We start from the raw sequence: 23,392 nt of genomic DNA, 5'->3' as shown, positions 1-23,392 counted from the left end.
TGAAGGAGAGTCAATTGAAATCCTCCAACCTGGTTGTGTAGTAGTGAGTGTAGTTCACACACTGCTAGTTTAAAATTCAGCTCGATCAATTCAATGGAGTTCAACCAACCACGTCTTGTGTTTATCTACATACCCTGAATGAACTTCACTACAAGAGAACCCGAGGTGAATGCTTCTTCACGTACATTGAGAAAGTTGATCTAATCCTAATCCATTCCGATGAATGGTCAATTAATTTTGTACTAGTGAATTTGACCGCGCTTCGCGCGTTACAATAATAAATTTAGAATTATCTATTATAAATTAAGTGGAGATGGAAAGATAATTTTTACGTTGCTTAATGCAGAGACTTCTTTTTACCAACAATACAATTAGTAAAAGGAGTTTCTCCCAATAAGTTGTCACCCTAGAAATGGTCAAAAGAAAAGATAATTATTTTTCTGGATTGAGGAACCAATGAAACTCAAGTATAGGTATTGACATTAATTTATACACAAATGTCACTCATTCATGAAAGAAACTCATCACTATTTTTCAAAAATTAACTGGAGAACTAAGTATAAAAGTATTCATAAATTTTAATTAAATTTCATACACATAAAAAAAATTTATGGATAATCTTAACTCCGACACCTTTATCAAAATTCCATAGTCAACAACTAATTAAACTCATGGAGGAAGATTTTAATTTTCCAAGAGCGTTCTTAATAATTTTTAAATAACTTTACTTCTACAGTTCTACTAATCTCAAATGGCTACAATTAGCATTGAAGAAAATAATATGCTAGAGGATAATCCAAGAAGACAAATATACATTCCTTTTTCAATGAACGAAACATTTAACGGAACATCAATTAGATTTTATATCAAATAATATAATCAACAATTAAACCTATTTACTTGCATAAATACTTCAATTAAAAATTTAATGTCTTGTTATTACGCACTAAACTTCAAAGTAACATAAAAATATAGTATATAGTTTTGATTGGGGCTGCTTATCGGGCAGATTGGACGGATTATTACACTTAACAGTTCGTCTTAATGGTTATCAGCTTTTAAAAGTACTAATTCGCTAGCCAACCTATAAGATATCAGTTGGTTCGGTATAGAATTAGAAATTATCGGGTGGTTATCGGGCGGTGTATTGGCTAAATATAAGAGAAAATGAAAGTTAAAATCACATGTAATCAAGGAAAAATATATGCTTTTAAAGTGACTCAAAATGTAATAATTTCATCTTATTTTACATTGTCCAGGTTATGAAAGAAGATTTGACATTAAAAATAACTAAGTAACTCTACGAAGACATATAACTTATAAGTTAGCCTTTCATGGTATCTTGTTGCAGGGGCACACTAAAAATAACTCTTCAGTTTGTTCAAAAATAAAGAGGCAGAAAGCTTCAATTATTTGCCTCTTCAAACTTTTGTTTTCATCAGTATGAGACAACTGCTTTTGCACAGTATAATCTCAGATTCACAGAAGAGCATCACATTCTTGGAAGAACTAACACGAACCAAAATTCAGTCAAACAACATAAAAATATAAATTTACTAACAAAAAACGATACCTGGGTCTTGCAGTACGCAGTTGCCGACTTGCTGTGCTTTAGCCTTTGGGTGAATTAGGGTTATTTTCTAAGAACTAATTAAGTGAATAAGCTATTGTCTTACTGACTTACTATATGGGCTTGGCCTGGTGGGGCTTAGCTTTAGGTTTACAAATTACAATTACTATATACTATATTTTATAAGTTTAGGGGTAAAAATATAAAATATGATAAATTCTTAACGGATTAATGGCTTACGCGATAAAAAAATTGAGTAATCTGTCCCCCGCACCGATAAGCCGTTAATTATAAAATGTTAATTCATTCCCCAACCGCTATTCCGATAACCCAATACCAATAAGCTAATTTTGCGGTTGGGTTATAAGTAGCGGTAGGTTTTGAACAGCCCTAGTTTTGTTTATGCTACGAGAAGAACATAATTTTTGCTACGAGAAGAAGATGGGGAGTTTTTTAAAAAATAATCTATAAATATGCTCCTGCATGAAAAAAATTATCATCCACACGCACGTAATTTTTTTCAGTACACGCATAGTATTGTTAAAGGAGTAGACGTTATTGTTCCAAATTTCTAAATTCATAATAAAGAGCTCAGCAATGTTATCGAAAAGAAAAATCGAGGAGAAAGAAGAAGTAAAGTTATTCTTCTAAAAAAGTAATTATTGATGCAATTATGACCAGCCTGAAAAAAAAAAAAAATAAGACACCTTAAAGTCAATAAACTTAAAAAATTATAAACAAAAAAAGGTAGAGAGAAGCACCACAAACAAACAGAAAGCCTCAAACAAATATCCAAAGCACAATTATCACCAACCTGCAAAAGGTTAAGACATCTAAAGTCAATAAAACGTGAAAAATTAGAAACAAAAAAAAAGTAGAAAGAAACACCACAACTAACAGAAATCCTCAAACAAATATCCAAAGCATCATTGATATGTAATTATAAGCATTTATAATTGGAAGAGAGGAGGATCAAGTCGACTTCTCAGACACCAAAAATGGTTTTAAAAAGATATCTTCCGTGGAATGAATATGTGTCCGTTACATGGAGCTCGAAAGGTTATAAGTTAGGGAAAATACACAAATACCCCCCACCCCCAACGTATACTCGGATTAATTATGACGCATCCAATCTTTGCGGGCGACCTGTTACCCCCATGGCCTTATTTTTTCTGTATTTTTATACCCTTTTTCGGCTGACGTAGCATAATCAAAATTTGATGCCCAGTTGCACAGTGGAGAGTGTGCACGTCAGTGCCACGTCTTCTTCTTCTTCTTCTTCTTCTTCTTCATCATTTCAAGAAATCAATCAACCCATTTTCCTCCATTAACACACACACATTCAATTTCATCGTCAATCATAAAAAGCTTATTTATCAAGAAATCAACCAACCCATATTCTTCCTCCATTAACACACACACATTCAACCCATTTTCTTCCTCCATTAACACACACACATTGTAAATTCTTATCTTCCTAGTCTTCACAGAAAACACAGTAACCATTCGAATTTTGTCAGTTCAAGTTTATATCACCAGTAGCTTGGTTCTTCTGAGAGGCAATTTTTTCAATTTTTGCTTTTATCTTTTTCGATTTCTTATGTGGGTTCGATTTCTTATGTGGATTTTCTTGTTTCAAAAAAGAATTCTATCTTCTTGTTTGAGAGTTCAAAATCTCTAAATTAAAATCTTTTCCGTTCGATTATTTCAATGCAAAACTAAGTGAAGGAAATGAACATAACGAACTTGGAAAATATGACGGGGAAAATAAGGATGAAAGGTATTTTTCCAGCATGTAATAAGAAACACAGTAGTAGTTAATAATCTAAAGAATTGAAGACGAAATGGAAGACAAAGTTGAAGAAAGAAGATTATTAACTACTGCCAATGATTTGAAATTTGGGGATGAATGATGATGATTTTTCTTAAAAGATTTGGGAGCAAAACAAGGAATTCATCTTAGGCAACGCGAGGAGAGATAATTGTTTACCATAGTTAAATGCTTTGATTAATTGATTAAATCTTATCCATTAGATCTTTAGGAGGACACATACCAAATTGAATGTGTGTGTGTTAATGGAGGAAGAAAATGGGTTGAATGTGTGTGTGTTAATGGAGGAAGAAAATGGGTTGAATGTGTGTCTGTTAATGGAGGAAGAATATGGGTTGGTTGATTTCTTGAAAATAAGCTTTTTATGATTGATGATGAAATTGAATGTGTGTGTGTTAATGGAGGAAAATGGGTTGATTGATTTCTTGAAATGAAGAAGAAGAAGAAGAAGAAGAAGAAGACGACGTGGCAGTGATGTGGCGCCAATGTGGCGGAGAGTGTGCAACACTCTCCACTGTGCAACTGGGCATCAAATTTTGATTGTGCCACGTCAGCCGAAAAAGGGTACAAAAATACAGAAAAAATAAGGCCAGGGGGTAATAGGTCGCCCGCAAAGGTTGGGTGCGTCATAATTAATCTGAGTATACGTTGGGGGTATTTGTCTATTTTCCCTTATAAGTTATGAGTCATAACAATAAAAAAGTTAAGTAACGTTTTAGTTTTGTAATGCAAATAAATGGTAAAAATGAGAGAAAACCCAAAAATATGAGAAAGAAGAAAAATACGCTCCTGGACTACAAGGTTGCCTAAAGAGTTAATAGTCTTAACGGAAAAGGCTCAAATATGCCATCGAACTATCGGAAATTGTTCATTTATGCCACTCGTCAATAGTTTGGCTCATTTATGCCATCGAACTATCAGGAATGGCTCATCCATGCCATTTTTCAATAAAGTCGGTTTTACAATACCAGATATGACACTTGGTCACCAATTAGAGGTCCACGTCATTTAATTAAATCAGCACAAATTAAATCCTAAATTAAACTAAAACCCGACCCACAAATCTGTGCTGGTTTAATTAAACGACATGGACCTCTAATTGGAGGCAAAGTGTCATATCTGGTATTGTAAAACCTGCGTTAATGAAAAATGGCATGGATGAGCCAAACTATTGACGAATGGCATAAATGAGCCATTTCTGATAGTTCGATGGCATATTTGAGCCTTTTCCGTATTCTTAAATGTCTTTCCCTTTTAATTGAGCAGTGAATGTGGACAATTATAAACTTATTGATCGATAAGTAGATCTAACTTTAGCAAATAATTTAAGAGAAATCAATATATAATATAAAGCTAGGCATAGACAATCCTATGTGGCACCTCTCTATGGCCTTCATTAGCATTTATCTTTTTTTGACCTTTTCTCTAATTTTTCTCAATTATTTCATTTTAGAAAGTCATCTCCATAACTCATACCTATTCATTTTACATAAATTATATTCTTAATTAATATTAATAGTATCCATAACCCCCAAACTTTTCATGTTCATAACCCCCAATCATTCAATATACATGTCACGACCCAACTCGAGGGCCATGACGGGTACCCGGAACTAGCCTACGGAGCACCATCTAACATACTCCTTCTCCTTTATCTCGGTGGACCATACATCTAACTCTCAACTAACACTACGTAACTGAATATAATTCTCAAATGAAACTTATCTTTACGATAACCATCAACTTCATTTCGCTTACTTTACACATGCAAGCCCTCAAGGCTACAAAAATGATATACAAAATGTGCAACAATGAGATCATGAGTTCCAACTATCCACACATGTTTACGAGCCTCTACCTGGAGTACTGAAAAGCATAAGGACGGGACAGGACCCCGCCATGCCCAAATATACATACACAAAGAGATATACCAGTAGACCGCAACTCTGAAGTAGTGGAGTGCTCCTGAGTCTCCGTTGATAAGGCTCCTAGGGATCAGATCCGTCTCCCTGTCTACCTGCGGGCATGAACGCAGCGTCCATAAAAGAAAGGACGTCAGTACGAATAATGTACTGAGTATGTAAAGCATGAATAGTAACATAATAAAGAACCAAGGAGACATGAGATAAAGAGATAACCTGTATATCAAACTGCCTCGTAAGGCGAGAATCATGCATGCTAACATTTACATATACATAACATCATAAACACTTATACATAATCATCATTAGCTCGCGTCCGGGCCTCCCGTGTCGGGGGTAATCGTCTCACGCCGCCCACTAGTGGCATCTGCCCGGCCAACTAGGCGCGGTGTAATCATACATATACATATAGCATGCATGAGAGCCCAATCAAAGCTATAACTTATCAGAGTGACATAAGGTCGGTGACCTCCGACTATGTTATGGAACAACTATCGTAGCTATATCTCACCTTGAAGGAACAATAATCATAAGATGAGATCGTCAATAATGATTAAGATTAGTAAACATATGACAACTCAATGATATCATGAAAACATTGAGAACTTTAAGCTTTAGCCTTCCTAGAATGGAAATCATCATCATAAACATCATCACTATCTTGTCATGCTTGAGGAAATAACAATATAAGATGAGGCCAACTATCATGAATGCCGTCAGGAATTTCATAGTAAGTTCAATTTATATAATAAGAGTTTTGAGAGTTAAGGTTCTCTAGAACTTCTAGGAACAAGAATAATATGGATAGCATATGTATGGAATTATAACATAAGATTCATGCTTTTGAAAGAAAGGGGTAGCCTTACATACCTTTATGTCGCCTTAACGACTAAATGTTTTCCTCCAAGCTCGCAAATTCTACATTCAAGAGAATTCGTACTAAAGTTAGATTGTGGAAGATACGCTTAAGTTCAATTTAGAGCAACTAAAGGGGCTAACGGAATTTGGGCAACATTTCCCCTATTTCACTAACTTTTACCATATCATAAAACAACTCCCAAATCACACTATCAATATCCATAATATCATATTCAAGTAATTACATTCAATTTGACATCAATTCCAAGCAAAATCCCCTTTTCAAGCTGCACCATAGTCATTTTCTTCACTACAACATCCATGGCTTCTCCACGTTAATTCTTTTCCTTTCTAAGGGGTCACTAAACCTCTACATCCATCCAACCATATAAATAAGATGGAAAACATACCTTATGGTCAAGGAACCTCGCCTAGCTCAACTCCTTTCAAGATCAAGTTCATTTCAACTTTGAAAGAACTCAAGAGCAATCACTTTTCTTGGATTACCTTGGGGTGTTAATGATGATTCTCTCTTTAGATGGTTATGGAAGGGTGTGGAGTGGTATGGAACCTTCAAGAACTCCTTAGAAGTGTCTAGAGGGGTGGAAAAATAAATGGGGGAGTTAGAAATGAACTTAGGGTCGTTTGGGATTTAAAAAGGTGGCAACTCCATACCCCGCACCGTCTTGCGATGGAGATGCAGCGCCGCATGGTGGAGATGCGGCCGCATCTCCCCTCCTCTCCTTAAGGAGGAGGCTGGGTAGTGAGGGCTTCCATTTTGGGAAGTTTGCGGCCAATATGCGGCCGCATATGGCCATGTTTTGCCCGCTTTCGTGAAAATGCGTTCTTTTGATTCGTTTGACCTCCAATCCTCATGGAACCTTCTTGGCACTTGTATAAAACTTGTTGATAATATATTCGTTCTTATGTTTTTTTTGGAGAATTTGATTATGTTATATTGTGTCTCTAAGGCAGGGTGTTTTCATAATTGAAGTAGAAAAAAGAAGTCCAACATATATGTGCATGCGAGATGTTGCTTAAAAAAGTATGTATATATCCTTCCGTAGTCATGTAGATCAACTTTTAATAAGCCTAATGATAGAACATGAGAATGTAAAAATTGTTTTTAATTTTTAGAATAAAGTTTAATTCATAGGAAAGTTGTTTATTGATATGTAAAGAGACGGTCTTTAAGTTTTCATTTTTTTGTTGTAATAGTTAAAACTTAAAAGTCCTCAAGTTTTTCAGACTTTCATAAATTATTACTACTATCAATTGGGTCTAAATTCTTTGAGCATACTACCTGAAATATGCAGAAATATTGTGCTAGGATAAAATAATTTAGTAAAGTTGTTTGTTTCTCTCTACTGGAAGTGTTGTTTTTCTCTTAACCTTGATTCACCATTTATTTATTTCATCATATTTATAGAGGAACGAACTTTTTGTGCTGATATTGAATATCTTTTTCTTTGTTCAGAACATGACAAGGGGTATATTTTTTCTTGGTTTACAACATGGCAAGGAATATTACTAAATGAGCAATGGTAAGAGGAATTATTCAACATAAAATGTAATTTTTAGGATGTTTCATAAGATTAGTAAAAGATAATAGGAGAATTTATTTCATTACTTATGGAAGGATAATAGTTTATGAAGGGTATAAAAAAGAAAAGGAAAGAAGCAAAAGAAAAACATGTAACACGATCTATAACTTCTAATACAATATTTAAATTATACCTTACATAAAAATTATATATGTCATCTTAAAGAAAATGGTTACATTGTGGATCCTCTAAAATGAAAAGAGTATAATATTTGGATGAAAAGAGCAATGCTAAAAGTTCTTATCAATAATTTTCGAGAAATATTAGAGTATGTTTGTTGTTTCACTTTATCGACATGTGATATTTATATACTTCAAAACATGGGAGATAGAAGAGGAAGATAACCAATCATAAATAAAATTATTTACTTTTTGGATGTTTATGCAACATATAATTATGAAAAATATATTTTTTAAAAATAATTAAGAGTAAAATTGATTTTTTGGCATTTTCCATAAAATTAATAAGAAAGATAAAGGCCAATTAATTAGATTATTTTAAGGACAGATAACAACAAATACTAATTTTTGAAGGGACTGAATAAACAAAAGGCCAATTAACTAGATTATTTTAAAGAGAGATAACAACAATTACTAATTTTTTGATGAGATTGAATGAGCAAAGGTAAAGAAATGAATGGAAAAGAGAGTAGTTAAAGGGGAGCTTAGAAATAATGTTAGGATGAATACAAAGAATGATAGAATTCATAAATAAAATTATTAATGGAAAGTAGTAAGGAAAAAAGATAAGAATAGAGGAAAAATAATCAAAAAAAAAAAAAAAAAAAAAAAAAAGAGAGAGAGATTTCAAAAACTTCAAGGTAATAAGAATATGATCAAATCTAAGGAGGGTTAATTATACGATATTGAATTTGTTGAGCTAAGTTTTTCCCATTTGATATCAACCTTGAAAAATATAATTAGAACAACAGTAATATTACAATTGAAGAATAGGGGGAAAAAAAAATTGATTGATGATTGTAATTAAAAAACCTAATAATAATTATTTAGCTATATTTTAATTTTATTTTGATGATCGCGCAAATTCACTAGTATAAGAATAAAAGGTAAAAATTGACAACAGAACGTGGGTTACAACTTGACCCTTAAACTTCCATCGATTCTTCACAAATGACTTACAATTAAGAGTACTCTACAATTAATATATAACATTATTATGGACTTCAATTAGGAAAGAGGAAAAGAACCATGATTATTAGAGTTTTTTTTTTATAGCAAAATTAGAAGAGAAAAATAGCAAAAAAAGGAGAAAAAAGATAAATAGCAATGGTGGTCATAGAGAGGTGCCACATCACCTTATCTATGCTTAGCTTTATATTATATATAGATTTCTTTCAAGAAAAGGATAGTACTATATCGAATTCAAAGCATGCTACGTTCAATTACTTGTAGTACACTACACCAAAAGAGGCTTTTAGTGGCAATATGTTTTCCTTAACGGCAATAGTTATTGCTACAAAAACATTTACCAGCAATTGGTTAATATCATTAGATCCAAGGCAGCTAAAGCCTTTAGCGGCATTTATTGTTAGGGGTAAAGTTTAGTATTGCCGGTAATAATTGATTCTAGAATATAATTAGCGGCCATTAAGTTATTGCCGCTAAAAACATCTTTTGTTGTAGTGGTAAAATAACCTTAAACGTCGAAACACGACATTCACTTATCCATGCACAATGTCCTTACCTAACACGACGTTTACATATAAATTTTTTAAAATCTGATTATACACTTAATTGTGAAGACACTAAAATTATTTGATGACTGCATAACTTATCATGTTTAACAAAATTAAGCTAATGATTATGACGACACGCTTTAATGAGATATGCATTTCATGTGGACGCATGTGCTATTACATGCTTATGGACAGTACTATACAAGTGCCCAGCCTTGACATGCATGTATATTCAAAGCAAAATTTTCTAGTATTGGTGAAAAAGTTGTCCAATGGATTTACTTTTGAAATCACTTTTTATATGGAAAAGTCCATTTCAAAGTTTATCATGGCTTCATAGTGGTTGCTACTGTTTTATGTGGAAAAGATACATTGTGTCAGGACTCTTCAATAGTGAATTGAGTTTAATACTTAAATTTTTCGTAATAAATAGTTCAGTTGCTGAATTTTAAGCTTGTAAGAGCTTAAGTTATATACATTATTAGCATAAAGTACTTTTTACAAGTATTAAATTGCATGCATCGCCTAAATAATTGTTACTATGTAGCTCGTTCAACAAATACTTAATTTAGTGATAACAGTAGAAAACTTCCACCAACCACATGTTGGTTCAATTCTTACGGTCCTTTCCTCTCTCCTTCTCCATTTCTCTTTGGATCTCAAAACCATAGCACACACGTTAAGCCCCTATAGCTCAGTGGTAGAGCGCCAGTCTTGTAAACTGGAGGTCTGTAGTTCGATCCTGCATGGGGGCAATTTCTCAAATTAAGCTTTTATTTTTAATATCGTGTTATTAATTTAAATATTTAATTTATTTTTTTGGGCGTGTTTTCTCTCTAGCCGAGTGCATCTGAGGCAGACCTCCCTACCCCACAAAGTAGGGGTAAGATGCATGTCACAGACATCCTACCATCCTCAAACCCCATCTATGTGAAAATACAATGGTACCTTGTTGGTGGTGGTGGTGTGGTGGTGATATGGATGGAGCTTTAATATAATAGTGAGTATTCATATTGGCGAATCCTACTTGTTTGAATAATATTTTGGCTACTATAATGAAACTTGTCAAACAAAACATATAATATAACATAACATGAAAAATTAGTTTCAGATAAACTTAATTATTTTAGTGAAATATTATTACAAAGGAGGAATGTTATAGAAATATCTCACTATATAATATTTGACCACTTACTGAAATCAATTTTAAAAGCTGCATTTAGGTTAATTTTAGTATTCATTTATTCGCTACACAAACAGTATTACTCCTACCGGTTTATAATAAGTGTTCATTTAGCCTTTTATTTTTGTTCAAAATAATTTTTTTTTTTCTTTGCACATAATCAAGAATGTATTCGTTATTTTCTCTCAAATTTACTTCTATTTAGATAAGTGAGTTTTCATATAGTAAATTAAAAAAAAAACACCATATTAGATATACACCATTTAGTTAAGGATAAGTTAACAATACCTATTCTTTTCTAAGAGTTAATATTTCTTAAGGATGCACCAAAGCAAAAAAAAAAAAAAAAAAAAAAAAAAAAAAAAAAAACACTTATTATGGACAGAAAAGGGTATTACTACTACTCCTTCGATTTCATATTACTTGTCTCCTTTATTCTTTACACGCCCCTTAAGAAATAATAAATAAAAATCATACTTTTACAATCTTATCCTTATAGCTCTCCAATAAATATCACTCTAATCAATATTGATTATTTTTCAAAACTATTAACATTAAAGGAAAATGATTTTTTTTTAAATTAGTTCTATCTTGAGTTGTAAATTGATAAGTAGTAATTGAGAGATATATTTTTTTGTTAATGTGGACAAATAATATTGAAGAAGGGAGTTCTAATTACTCCCTCCATCGTATATTACTTGCCATTTTTCCTTTAGACATATTTTAAAAAAATCATTAATTAAAATGTACTTTTATAACTTTACCCTTATCTCTCTCCAATAAATTATATTCTAATCAATAATAGTTACTGTAAAAGAAAAAATGTTAAGGTGAAAATAAAAAAAGTACTCTCTCCATTCACTTTTACTTGTCTACTTTTGACTTTGCACGCTATTTAAGAATTAATAAATAAAATATGTATTTTACTATAATACCCATATTAATTGGTGTGTAATTATATTGGAGTTGGGAAAATGATTTCGAATGAATAATTAATCTTTAAGGGTAAAACAGGAAAAGCAAATTATTTTTCTCTTAATATGCAAAAGTGAACATGTAAAATTGAAAATTTATTTTTGAAATAGTAGATAAGTAAAAGTGAACAGAGAGAGGAATGGACAAGTATTTTAAGTTAGATATTTTTAGTAATGTGGATAATTAATATGGGACGAAGAGTACGATATTAATCGGGCAATTTGCAGGATTGTCCTTCGCTGGGAGTGGTCTTTAATTTTTGTCCCTCAAATTGGGAGTCTTTAACTTTTACCTTTCGCTAAAAATTTTTTAATTTCGAATTTAAATCCCCGCTCAACCAAAAAATTTTTAAAAAATTTGCAAGGCATAATTTTGCAAAAACTTGAAGACCCTCATTTGGAGGGTAAAAATTAAAGACCACCGGGATGAAGGGCAATTGGCGGGAAAAAAAAAAGGATATTAATCGACGACAATGAAAGAAGTGTATTGGGGGGACTTCACCGGAAATCCCGGTAATGACGTGGGATTATACTGTGAGGGTGAAGGTTAAGTCTAAAGGTGCAGGTGCGGGATACGGGTAAAAGATGCCACGTGTCGGTAATAAATCCGGTGGTCCTGATGAAACGGCTCATAAGGCGACAAAGCAACAGAGTCACATGGTGGGTTTCAAGGACAAACCCAATCAACATTTGAGTTTCTCTGCACATGCCTTCTTGAAGGTTCAGTTGTCCCTCCAATAACCCAGCATCTAGACCCCATCTCTCTTCCTCTACACACGAGTGTCCACTTTGGGTAGCTAAATAATTTTCTCTCAAGTTAAAATTTTTTCTTTTTAATTTTAATGAAGTGATTTACCGTCATACAAAAATTATAAATTATTTTAGATTATAAATTTTAGTTAAATTATATCACATAAATTGAGACGAAGAAAATAATACGTTTATGAACTTTAAAAAGTTCATTCGTATTGAATCATAAAAAAATATCATAAATTTATTTATATTGGAATGGAGGGAGCATACAAATACATGATATGTACTTTGCAACCAAAATTTCACTTTATCATCAACCTTAATCTTAATTTTGGTCACATATTTTTACCTTACGAATGAATAGATCTATTTAGTTAGTTAGTAAGTATATAGCAGTAGTAATTTAGATGTCTCGTCGTCTGTCAATGATACGTCAGAGGAAGATAAGTATTACGTCAAGTCATCAAATGCCTTGACCGATACAGCTGCTACAAACTCGAATCACTATCCCACGAGTGTCAAATAGCTCACGTATCCACCTTTAGTTTGTATTTTGCATGAAGGTGGAATCCCTGGTAATTACCAGTCAGCCATATAAAGAAGAATTTGTTCCCGAACTTTATACACGCCGCCCGTCACACTACGGGAGCTGGTCATAAAATATTTTTTCATTTGATCATTGGTTAGTTTTTTTTTTTTTTTAACTGTTGGATTGGCGAATTACCTAAATAACTTTTAATATATTTAGTCTCCGTAGCTTCTGTTCAGTATTCACAAAAAAGCTTACAACGCAACTCCTTGCTTTATTTTTTATTGACTAAACAAATCAATAAATTCAGATTCCCAGTATTATGAATCGTGACATAACATACTAGCTCGGAATTGGATTAGAATTTAGAATTAATGTAAAAACATTAAAGTAGATTTTGTTATTCTAGAATTTTGCAGATAACGCCTATCTAATCTATATTAATGTAGACGGAGATGAATTCATAGTATGTACATAACTCAAACTCATTTTTAAACATACGTATACTGTTAAAATTTTTAGACACGATAACTTTGATTGAACCTAGAGAACTCGCACTACATTTGTCTATTGATAGATATGCATAACATTGAACAAACACTAGAAGGAGTTGAGGAGGAAGCCACTGGTTTTTACAAGAAATTACTTGGTACTTGTGCTGAACAATTGCCAGCAGTTGATCCTGCCATTATGAATGCGGGGCCCATCCTGAACAGACAACAACAACTCCATTTGATTGCCCCAGTCACAAGAGAGGAGATTCTTTTGGGTCTGAAGGATATTGATGGTTTTAAGGCTCCTGGGTGTGCTGGATTCAATGCTTGCTTTTTCAAGAAAACTTGATCCATTGTTGGGGAAGAGATTTCAGAGGCTGTGCTTCAGTTTTTTCAATCTTCATGGACGTATAGTGCCATTAATTGCATCACTGATAGAATGGTGCCAAAAGTACAAAATCCTTCTTCTATTAAGGAATTCAGGCCAATATCCTGGTGCTCAATGCTATACAAATTAATATCTAAGGTCCAGGCTCCAAGTTGTGGTTGACTATGGCCAGCACGCCAGGCTGCATTTGTACCTGGTAGAGTCATAACCGACAACATATTATTAAGCCATGAACTGGTAAAGGGCTATAGCAGGAAGGGAGTATCTCCTACATGCATGCTCAAGATAGACATGCAGAAAGCTTACGACTCGATGGAATGGCCATTCTTAGAACAAATCCTGACTAGCCTCAATTTTCCTGCTATATTTGTGAGATGGATTATGACATGTGTGAGGACAGTTTCTTATTCCATCATTATCAATGGCAAGCCCTGACCACCCTTTGCAGCTAAGAAAGGCTTGAGACAAGGTGACCCCCTTTCTCTATTTCTATTTGTTTTGTCCGTGGAGTATTTGAGTAGACTCGTGCAGAAACTGGGGGAAAATCCAGATTTCAACTTTTATCCAATATGTGAAAAGCTTAAACTTATCCAGCTTGGATTTGCAGATGGCCTGCTCTTATTCTGTAGAGGAGATGTTGGATTTGTTCAATATTTGTTTGCCCAATTCCAATGCTTTTCTAAAGCTTCTGGACTCATTGCAAATCAAGCCAAGAGCTCTGTGTACTATGGAGGGGTCTCAACTGAAGTTCAACAAGAGATATTGGATGTCCTGGGATTTGCAAAAAGTGAACTGCCCATAAGATACTTGGGTGTTCCATTAAGCACAAAAAGGGTGTCCACTGTCCAATGCCAACCTATTATTGAGAAGATCCTTGGGAGGATAAAGTCCTGGACTTCAAAATTTATCTCATATGCAGGCAAGGCACAGTTGATTAAATTTGTCTTGTTCTCCATTCAAGTTTTTTGGGCACAATTTTTTATGCTACCAAAGAAAGTGGTGAAGTTAATTGAAGCTGCTTGCAGAACATTTTTATGGACTGGTGGGACTGAGCTATCTAAGAAAGCACTTTTGGCATGGGATAAAATTTGTCAACTTGAGGCTGCTGGAGGACTGAATATATTGGATATCACTGCTTGGAACAAAGCAGCTATTATCAAGTTACTTTGGAATATATGCCAGAAGAAAGACAAACTTTGGGTGAAGTGGATCCATTGTTACTATGGCACAAAGAGGAATTTGTTGGTTGATATTCCCAAACAAGCATCTTAGATTGTACAAAGAATCCTAAAAGCATCAAAGTATGTGGTGGAAGCTGGAAGCAATATGACAGAGATATGTAACCTGAATTAGTTCTCACTTAAGAAGTTCTATATTAAGATTAGATGTGAGTTCCAGAAGGTGGCATGGCGACGATTGGTGTGCAATAATTTAGGGTCCCCTCGATGGATTTTCATGCTCAGATTTGCTGCGCCTGGACATTTGTAAACCAAAGATAGGCTTGCCAAATGGGAAGGGGGGTGGATGTTGTATGTCCTTTGTGTGGTGTTGCTGATGAGAGTCATTCTCATATGTTGTTTGCTTGCACTGTCTCTGCTCAAGAGTGGCTCAACGTATTGCAATGGCAAGGTGTGCAAAGATCACCTCGAAACTGGGAAACTGAGTTAGCATGGGCCTGTACACATGCGAAGGGGAGGAGTGGTCAAGATGAAGTATACAGAGTTTCCCTAGCAACGACAATTTATCATGTTTGGAGAGAAAGAAATACGAGGGTATTTCAACTAAAGCAACAACCTGTTGGGAGGATTGTTATGTCGATCATACAAGAGGTACATATGAAGGGAAATGCTCATGCAGGGATGGCTAGATGGCTGGAAAGTCACTATTTCTGCCCCACCTAGGCAGCAACCTTAGAACTTAGGACTGGATGAAGATGATGCTACAGTTTGCTTTGTGATTTGTAAGGCTTGGTTAAGTAGTTGTAGTAGTACCCTGATGTGCTAGGGCAACTGTCCAACGCTCAGTTTTTTTTTTTTTAAGAACTATGTACTTCAACGTTCACTTTGGTAATAAAATAAAATAGTTTATTTACCAACAAAAAAATATTGAAACTTCATGTCTAATACGTAATCGAATTATCTAATATTGAGGGGTTTATGTACAGTTTCTACTATTGCTAAACTTCATGTTTAATACGTATCTAATTATCTCTAGTGAGGGTCCTATGTACAATTTCTATATTGCTATTACTAGAGTTATAAGGTGTCAATTTTCTACTGTGTAACAATTGAGAGCCGACCACAAGGGCCCATAGAAATAAACAAAATAAGTCATGCACGCCTTTCCAATTTCCATCACTCACTCCCTATAACGTGGACAAATCATAACCGCTCATTTATTGACACGCGTGGCTAAGAGAATGGCCAACATGAAAGCCTCCGTCCACGTACCCGTGCTTTATATAGTAGCCAAACCTCATTTTTCAATAACCGAAAGACATCAATTTCACCAAACAATCTAAAAGAATTTGTGGCCTACCAAAGTTGAAACCAAATTAAAAAAAAAAATGTCATCGGAAAGAGCTAAATCAACGAACCACTTGCCGGAAACAGATAACTCCGGCCTCAATTATGAAACTGAACTCACCCTCGGTTTACCCGGCGAATCAAGAAAGCAAATCTCCGGCACAAAACGTAAAATCTCCGAAGTTACAGAATTAAGCCTAGGAAGTTCTAATAACTGCAAAAATGATCACTCAAAAACTGAAATCTCTACTGGAAGAGCCAACCCTCTTGCAAAGTAAGTCTTCAAACTCACTTGTTAGTTTCACCTTACCTGAAATTTTGCACCAGATTAAAGCCGTGCACTAGATTTTAATGAAAATTTAATTGTGAATTATGATAATTCAGGACACAAGTAGTGGGATGGCCGCCTGTAAGATCATCCAGGAAGAACGTTATAGAAAAGTGCAAGTACGTGAAGGTGGCAGTTGATGGAGCTCCTTACTTGAGAAAAGTAGATCTGGAGATGTACGACAGTTACCTGAAACTGTTAAATGCTCTGCAAAAATTGTTTACTAATTGCTTAACTATCTGTAAGTATGCAAACACGATGATCACAATTCATGTCTCAAAGTTTTCGGTCCTTTATTCTTATATGAGTATGCTTTTTGTCAATCAGGTAATTTTCAAAGTGAGAGCAAGCTTATGGACCTTACAAATGGTGTAGAATATGTACCAACTTATGAAGATAAAGATGGGGACTGGATGCTTGTTGGAGATGTTCCTTGGAAGTATGTTTTAATTAAATTTTAATTTGTCTGTAGTTTCTCATGGAAATAGATTTTTAATTTTGCTAATCCTTTTTCTCTTTTTTTTTCTTTTTCTTTTTCTTTCTATCCAGAATGTTTGTTGATACGTGTAAGAGAATCCGGTTGATGAAGAGCTCGGAGGCTGTTGGATTAGGTAATCTAATTATTAAGTGCCTTCCACTTTCATTAATTAATTTGTTACTATGATTAGCCACTTTCATTAATTAATTTGTTACTATGATTAGCTGTAGACCTGTAGTACTAACTTTTTTTGTTATTTTTTTTGTGTAGCTCCAAGGACACCCGTGAAATCCTCGAGTACAAGTTAAATAAAGAAGCCTACGTCTCATCCTAATTACCCAAATTATATAACTGCATGTACAGATACTAATGGGGATTAAGGCTATTCCCCTATGCCTTACTTTAATTCTAGGAAAATAGGATAAGGAATATAATGAATAGATATTAGGCAATTATTTACGTAGAAGTGTAATTTTGTACTGTGAACCTTCCTGTGTGAGGGAAGAGGACCATTTTTGTTATTATTGTATTTGCGCGCGTGTTTTTGTTGTCACAATTGTAGAAGAATTAACCTATTTGTAATCTGGTACGATTTGTGTTAAAATGATGAAGTTGAATTACAGATCTTCGACCTAAGAGAGCGACAGAGAAATGATATTTTCTTTTGATCAATTTTTTTGTGCATATGTTAAAATCCAATTGATGATTATGATATTACTTCTTGGAAATGGAGGTCATAGTTGCTAAGATCTTTCTGAATAACATTCCCTGCAACTGCAAGTGTGTTGACAAAGAAGAACAGAACATTTGAACTTGGAACGCACGTATAAATGTTGACACTGACAATTTAGATAATAAATGAATGGGGCAAACAATCGTATGTTGAGAGATCGTCTAGTACGGTTCTAATGGGGATGCATGATCTTTGTTCGACATTATTTAGAAAGCTTGGATCTTTTCTTTTAAACATCCAATTTTCTCAAGGCAAAATACATTACAACCGCTTAAACTTGTGACTGCATCTCATTTAGACACTCAAAACTAATCAATTTAAACATATGATAAAATGTTTCTATCAGTTACTTTTTACTCAGATTTTTGGAAAGTTTATGTGCATGTTTTGAAGCACTCATTATGTGGATAAATTAACTAAATAAATTATGTCACCCTTTTTATTATACCCATTGACCTTAATAAGCCGTAAGTTCTTAGACCTGTTTCAATTAACCACATAAAATATGTCACTCTTTTTATTATACGCATTGACCTTAATAAGCCGTAAGTTCTTAAGACCCGTTTTAATTGAAGTTGATGTGTATAATTAAAGTTCTTAGGCCTGTTCAACAAAAACATGTCAGTAGTTTAAGTGTCTAAATGGAATGTGTTGGCAAATTTAAAGGGTCATCAATGTGTTCTGCCTTTTCTTAACTAAATTATGCTAACGAAAGTAAAGCTAAATTTGAAAAAGAAAAGAAAGTGGTGTTGACAAATTTTCCGGGAACCCGCCAAAAGGTATTAGTTTCTTCCTGCTGCGATTAATAGAACTCCTTTCCTATTGATTTGTCCATTGCTCTACGTAGTTTTTTATATACAGAAATGAATCACACCCCCTCAAATATTAGCATGCATGGTCCGAGCTTTATGTCCAATGTTCAATAATGAAGAAGGAGGTTTAGTTTTGTGGTGCATTACCAATATTGTTTAAGTTATCTGATCATTTCTCACATCAATAAAATATAAAACACTAAGGGGTGTTTGGATTGACTTTTTATAAGTAGTTTATACCTAACTAATAGTTTTTGACTTATTTTTATATATATATATATATATTTTTTTTTTGCCTAAAATGAAAGTAAGTGCTCAAAGCACTTTTTATCTTTCTCAAACACCACAAAAAATAAAAAAGAGCTTAAAAGTCAGTAAGCCCTTAAAATAAGCCAATCCAAACACCCTTTAAATCTATAAAATAATACTGGTAGTTAATAGGGTCATTATGTTCAATTCAAATTATAAGTAGGTGTAGGATATCTTTGTCGTAAGGTTTCAGGAAAAATAAGTACCTGAACATGATAGCAATAGTGTACACTGGCCACTTTTTCGTCATGTGTTCGAAACTAACTATTGCCTTGGAAATTTCAGGACTCCATGTTAGAGTTTCATTTATAGAACTTGAAACTTCATAGCAATGTGTATTTCTTTAATTACAAAAATTGAAACACGACTATTTGTAATTTTACCTTTGAACACGTGTTACGTTGTTGGGTTGCATTTAGATGGAGTTTTGCTACTATATGGGTTTGGGCCTTGAAGTTCAGCTGTTAGAGAATCCCATTGAGGCTACTAGTTAGAACAGTGAAAGGAGCTGGTGGGCCAAAAATAGTTATTTTTTGCTCGGATTGGCCTTCATTTGGGGGGGGGGGGGGTCTTTAATTTTTGTCCTTCAAATTGCTCGTCTTCAAATTTTGCCCTTCACCTAATACCCCGAGGTTGTGGATTCAAACTCACTTAAAAAAAAAAAAAAAATCATGGGTACAAGTAGAATTTTTGCCATGCAAATTCTGCCTGAAACAAAATTTAAAGACCACCATTTTGAGCGCTAAAAAAAGACCACCCCCAGCGAAGGCCAATCCTGCAAATTGCCCCAAAAATAGCCCATCCAAACTCTCCAGATCTTTAGAGTATGTGCTTACATGAGCTGAAACTTAAACATAAAAAGTTGAAAAAGAAGAAGAATTATCACGTGTACTCTTCCCCAAGGTATGCATTTTGAACTTTTAGTTTGAAAAGACTTACTAAGAATCTGAAGGTTGAATTCATCAAGTATAAATTCTAAATTTGTAATGCTAAGAAACCCGCTATCCAGCAAAGTGAATACTCGAGATGATAGTCTTTTAAAAGTGAAAGATAGGCTAAAAAGGAGAGCGTCATAATACGATACCATTAAAAGATTTTAGTAAAAGAGAGATTTTTTGTTTGCAGTTACTTCATAGTAACTAGAACAACTTTTTCCGCGGATTGCACTTCATATGAACTGGTCTTTAATTTTTGCTCCTTAAATCGCTGGTCTTTAATTTTTATCCTTACTTCTCATTTAATGAAAATTTGTGCTTCAAAGTACCTTATTCGTTGGTTTATGAAACTAGAGATTTTGGGTTCTAACCCAGCAGAGTAAAAAAAAAAAAAAAACGCAAAGCAAGATTTTCATAGAAACTGTGCCTATTCGGGCAAAGTTACGTAGAAATTACGCCTTTTCCGGCATAATTTCTGTAGGATAACTTAGTTTCTACAAAACTATGCCAGAAGGCGTAGTTTTTATGTAACTTTGCTCGAATAGGCATAGTTTCTATGTAACTTTGCCCGAATAAGCATAGTTTCTATAAAAATCTTGCCTTGCGAAATTATCTTTTTTTTTTTTTACTCTGCTTGGATTTGAACCCAGAATGTCAGGATATTTCCGGCCACTTTTTTTATTACTTAAAGTGTCGAAGGGCAAAAATTAAAGATCGGCGATTTGAGGGACAAAAACTAAAGACCACCCCAAGATAGGGACAATCGTGCAAATTGCCCTAACTAGAAAGAAAAGAAAAGTTATTTTACTTGAAATATTGTTTAAACTAATTTTCCAACATGTTATCATTATTTGAGGAATTTTAGTAGTGTAGTTGGTTGGGTACCTGAATTTTCACCTTGGTGGTGTGATTGATTCCCCTTGTAATTTCTATTTCATGACCCCTTTACAAAAAAACTATTCCCAAAAAAAAGTGGGGGAAGTCTATTATTTGAAAATAATGATGGCCAAACGAATTTGGCTAATAAAATAATGAAACTGTAACTTTTATGTCTTAGCTATGCCATGTGAATTAAGTCTTATAATATACTCCTATTAACTTTTTCAGATCCAGAGGAAGTATAGAAACAGGAGGAGGAGAATGAAGAAAATGAAGTACAATGTGTAAAGCTTTGTTTTAGAGACGGCAAAAACATTGTCAAGCACGTGCCGACACTCTGCATCTGCAATGCAAACGCTAAAAACCTGTGTCTTCCACACACTACATTTTAGCTGAATGGCCAAAGAATTTTTTCCTCTTTTCTTTTTTTCTTTATTTGCAACTTTAATCTTAATAGTTATTTTTTAAAGTTAAAAAACCATTGAAAGCAAACATAGAAACATTAGAACCTTTATAAATATTCTTTCCTTTCATAACAATTATAACAGCACAACAAAATGAAAAAAGAGAGAAAAAAAAAAAAAAACCAAAGGCTATTATTCTATCCACTCCAAATTGTCAAATTGGTTAGAGCATATTATCAAACACCATAGTCATACAAAGAGTTTAGTGAGAGATAAAACGTAAAAACTACCACAGTTTAAGCAAAAAAAATCCCTCTATTTATAGAATTTTTTTTGTCGGTAGTAAATACGACTGTAATAGCCGCTATCTATAAATACTCTCCCCTCCTTCTCGGGATCCCTCACAATTATTACTTCCCTCATATACAAATCTTTGACTCTTTTTCTTCCACAAAAAAGAAAAAAAAATTCCATTTTGAGTCCAAACCAGATCTAACATCGTTCTCACAAGGTATGTTTCAAGCTTGTTTTGAGTCATAATTATGCTCCAAGATTCTTTTTTTTTTAGTTACCCAAATGCAACATTTTTCAAGATTCAAATAAGTTGTTTTCTGGGGAGTTAAAATTTTCTTGATTTAACAATTTGCAGCCCAAAATGCAACATTTTTCAATATTCAAATAAGCTGTTTTCTGGGGAGTTAAAATTTTCTTGCTTTAACAATTTGCAGCCCAAAATGCAACATTTTTCAAGATTCAAATAAGTTGTTTTCTGGGGAGTTAAAATTTTCTTGCTTTAACAATTTGCAGCCCAAATGCAACATTTTTCAAGATTCAAACAAGTTGTTTTCGTGGAGTTAAAATTTTATTGATTTTCCAATTTGCAGGACTGTAATGTCGTCTGTGGTTAAAGATTTGCATTCAAATGGTGTGGATGTAAAGAAATCTGAGACCCCTTTAAGCAATGGAAATGTTCATTTAACAAATGGCACAAATTTGAAGCCATTCAAGATTTTCATAGGTTATGATCCAAAAGAAGATATTGCTTATGAGGTTTGTCGTTATTCCCTTTTGAAAAGATCATCAATCCCACTTGAGATCACACCAATTAAGCAATCTGAGTTAAGGCAAACAGGCCTTTACTGGCGTGAAAGAGGGAAATTGGAAAGTACTGAGTTTTCATTTTCTCGTTTTTTGACACCCCATTTGGCAAATTATGAGGGTTGGGCTATGTTTGTTGATTGTGATTTCTTGTACTTAGGGGATATTAAAGAATTAATGGATATGGTTGATGATAAATATGCTTTAATGTGTGTACAACATGATTATACACCGAAAGAAACAACGAAAATGGATGGTGCTGTGCAAACTGTTTATCCCAGGAAGAATTGGTCATCTATGGTTCTTTATAACTGTGGGCATCCGAAAAACAAGTCACTAACACCTGAGGTGGTGAATTCTGAGTCTGGGGCGTTTCTTCATCGATTTATGTGGTTGGAAGATGAGGAGATCGGGGAGGTTCCATTCGTGTGGAACTTCCTCGTGGGGCATAATAAGGTTGTTGAGGGTGATCACGCTACATTTCCTAAGGCGATTCATTATACACTTGGTGGACCTTGGTTTGAGGCTTGGAAAGATTGTGAATTTGGTGATTTGTGGTTAAAGGAATTGGAGGACTGCAAGAAGGCAAAGGAGAAGGTGTAAATCACAGGGTGTATTTTAAGGTAACCGGCTGGTGGTAATTGTTGTAAGTGTTATGTTCAGAGATTAGAAGGTTATGCCATTAATGTAATCTCCTACATTATTCGTTTTATATTGTTCTCACTTCGAGATTCTTCCTAATTCAAGCCAATATTTTTATTCTGTATTGCCACATTTGTTAAGCAGACATTTAAGTCATCCAGAGTTGTATTGTAATTGTAATAGATGTCTATTAGTATAGAAGGTAGTAGATTGTGTGATGATCTACGAATTTATTATTGATATCCATTCCTGATTCGTCATTTGGTTTTATATATAAGAAACCTTAATCCCCTCTCTACATGGGGAAGGTTTTGTTGCTTTTAATTGCTTCTGTAATTTGGTTTTAGGAAATGCCCCTTCTTCCCTCTCTTACTGCAAGATGTTTTTGTTCTTCATTGATTCTATATTGAGCATTCGAGTGATTTTAAGATGCTTTTTGAGCTTATC

General features: G+C 33.9%; 2 protein-coding genes and 1 non-coding gene across 4 annotated transcripts; all 3 read left to right on the top strand.

Moving 5' to 3' along the window:
* Positions 1 to 10,164: 10,164 nt before the first annotated feature.
* Positions 10,165 to 10,236, top strand: TRNAT-UGU (transfer RNA threonine (anticodon UGU)). Its single transcript has one exon. It is a non-coding gene; the product is annotated as a tRNA-Thr (tRNA).
* A 6,045-nt stretch (positions 10,237 to 16,281) lies between these two features.
* On the top strand, positions 16,282 to 17,752 carry LOC132055451 (auxin-responsive protein IAA1-like). Of its 2 annotated transcripts, none has more exons than XM_059447282.1 (5): positions 16,282 to 16,601; positions 16,712 to 16,896; positions 16,983 to 17,094; positions 17,205 to 17,324; positions 17,359 to 17,752. In XM_059447282.1, the coding sequence occupies exons 1-4, from the start codon at positions 16,369 to 16,371 to the stop codon at positions 17,317 to 17,319; spliced, it is 645 nt and encodes a 214-aa protein (XP_059303265.1). In that variant the 5' UTR covers positions 16,282 to 16,368; the 3' UTR covers positions 17,320 to 17,324; positions 17,359 to 17,752. The 2 variants fall into 2 exon arrangements, with proteins under 2 accessions (XP_059303265.1, XP_059303266.1); XM_059447283.1 differs by having other exon boundaries at positions 16,283 to 16,601; positions 17,205 to 17,266; positions 17,404 to 17,752.
* A 3,803-nt stretch (positions 17,753 to 21,555) lies between these two features.
* LOC132055450 (protein CDI-like) lies at positions 21,556 to 23,269 on the top strand. Its single transcript, XM_059447281.1, has 2 exons — positions 21,556 to 21,716; positions 22,090 to 23,269. The coding sequence occupies exon 2, from the start codon at positions 22,097 to 22,099 to the stop codon at positions 22,904 to 22,906; it is 810 nt and encodes a 269-aa protein (XP_059303264.1). The 5' UTR covers positions 21,556 to 21,716; positions 22,090 to 22,096; the 3' UTR covers positions 22,907 to 23,269.
* The last annotated feature ends 123 nt before the right edge of the window (positions 23,270 to 23,392 follow it).

This window comes from Lycium ferocissimum, chromosome 5 (genome assembly GCF_029784015.1).
Source record: "Lycium ferocissimum isolate CSIRO_LF1 chromosome 5, AGI_CSIRO_Lferr_CH_V1, whole genome shotgun sequence".
Lineage (NCBI taxonomy): Eukaryota > Viridiplantae > Streptophyta > Magnoliopsida > Solanales > Solanaceae > Lycium > Lycium ferocissimum.
This window is presented reverse-complemented; position numbering and strand designations above follow the sequence as displayed.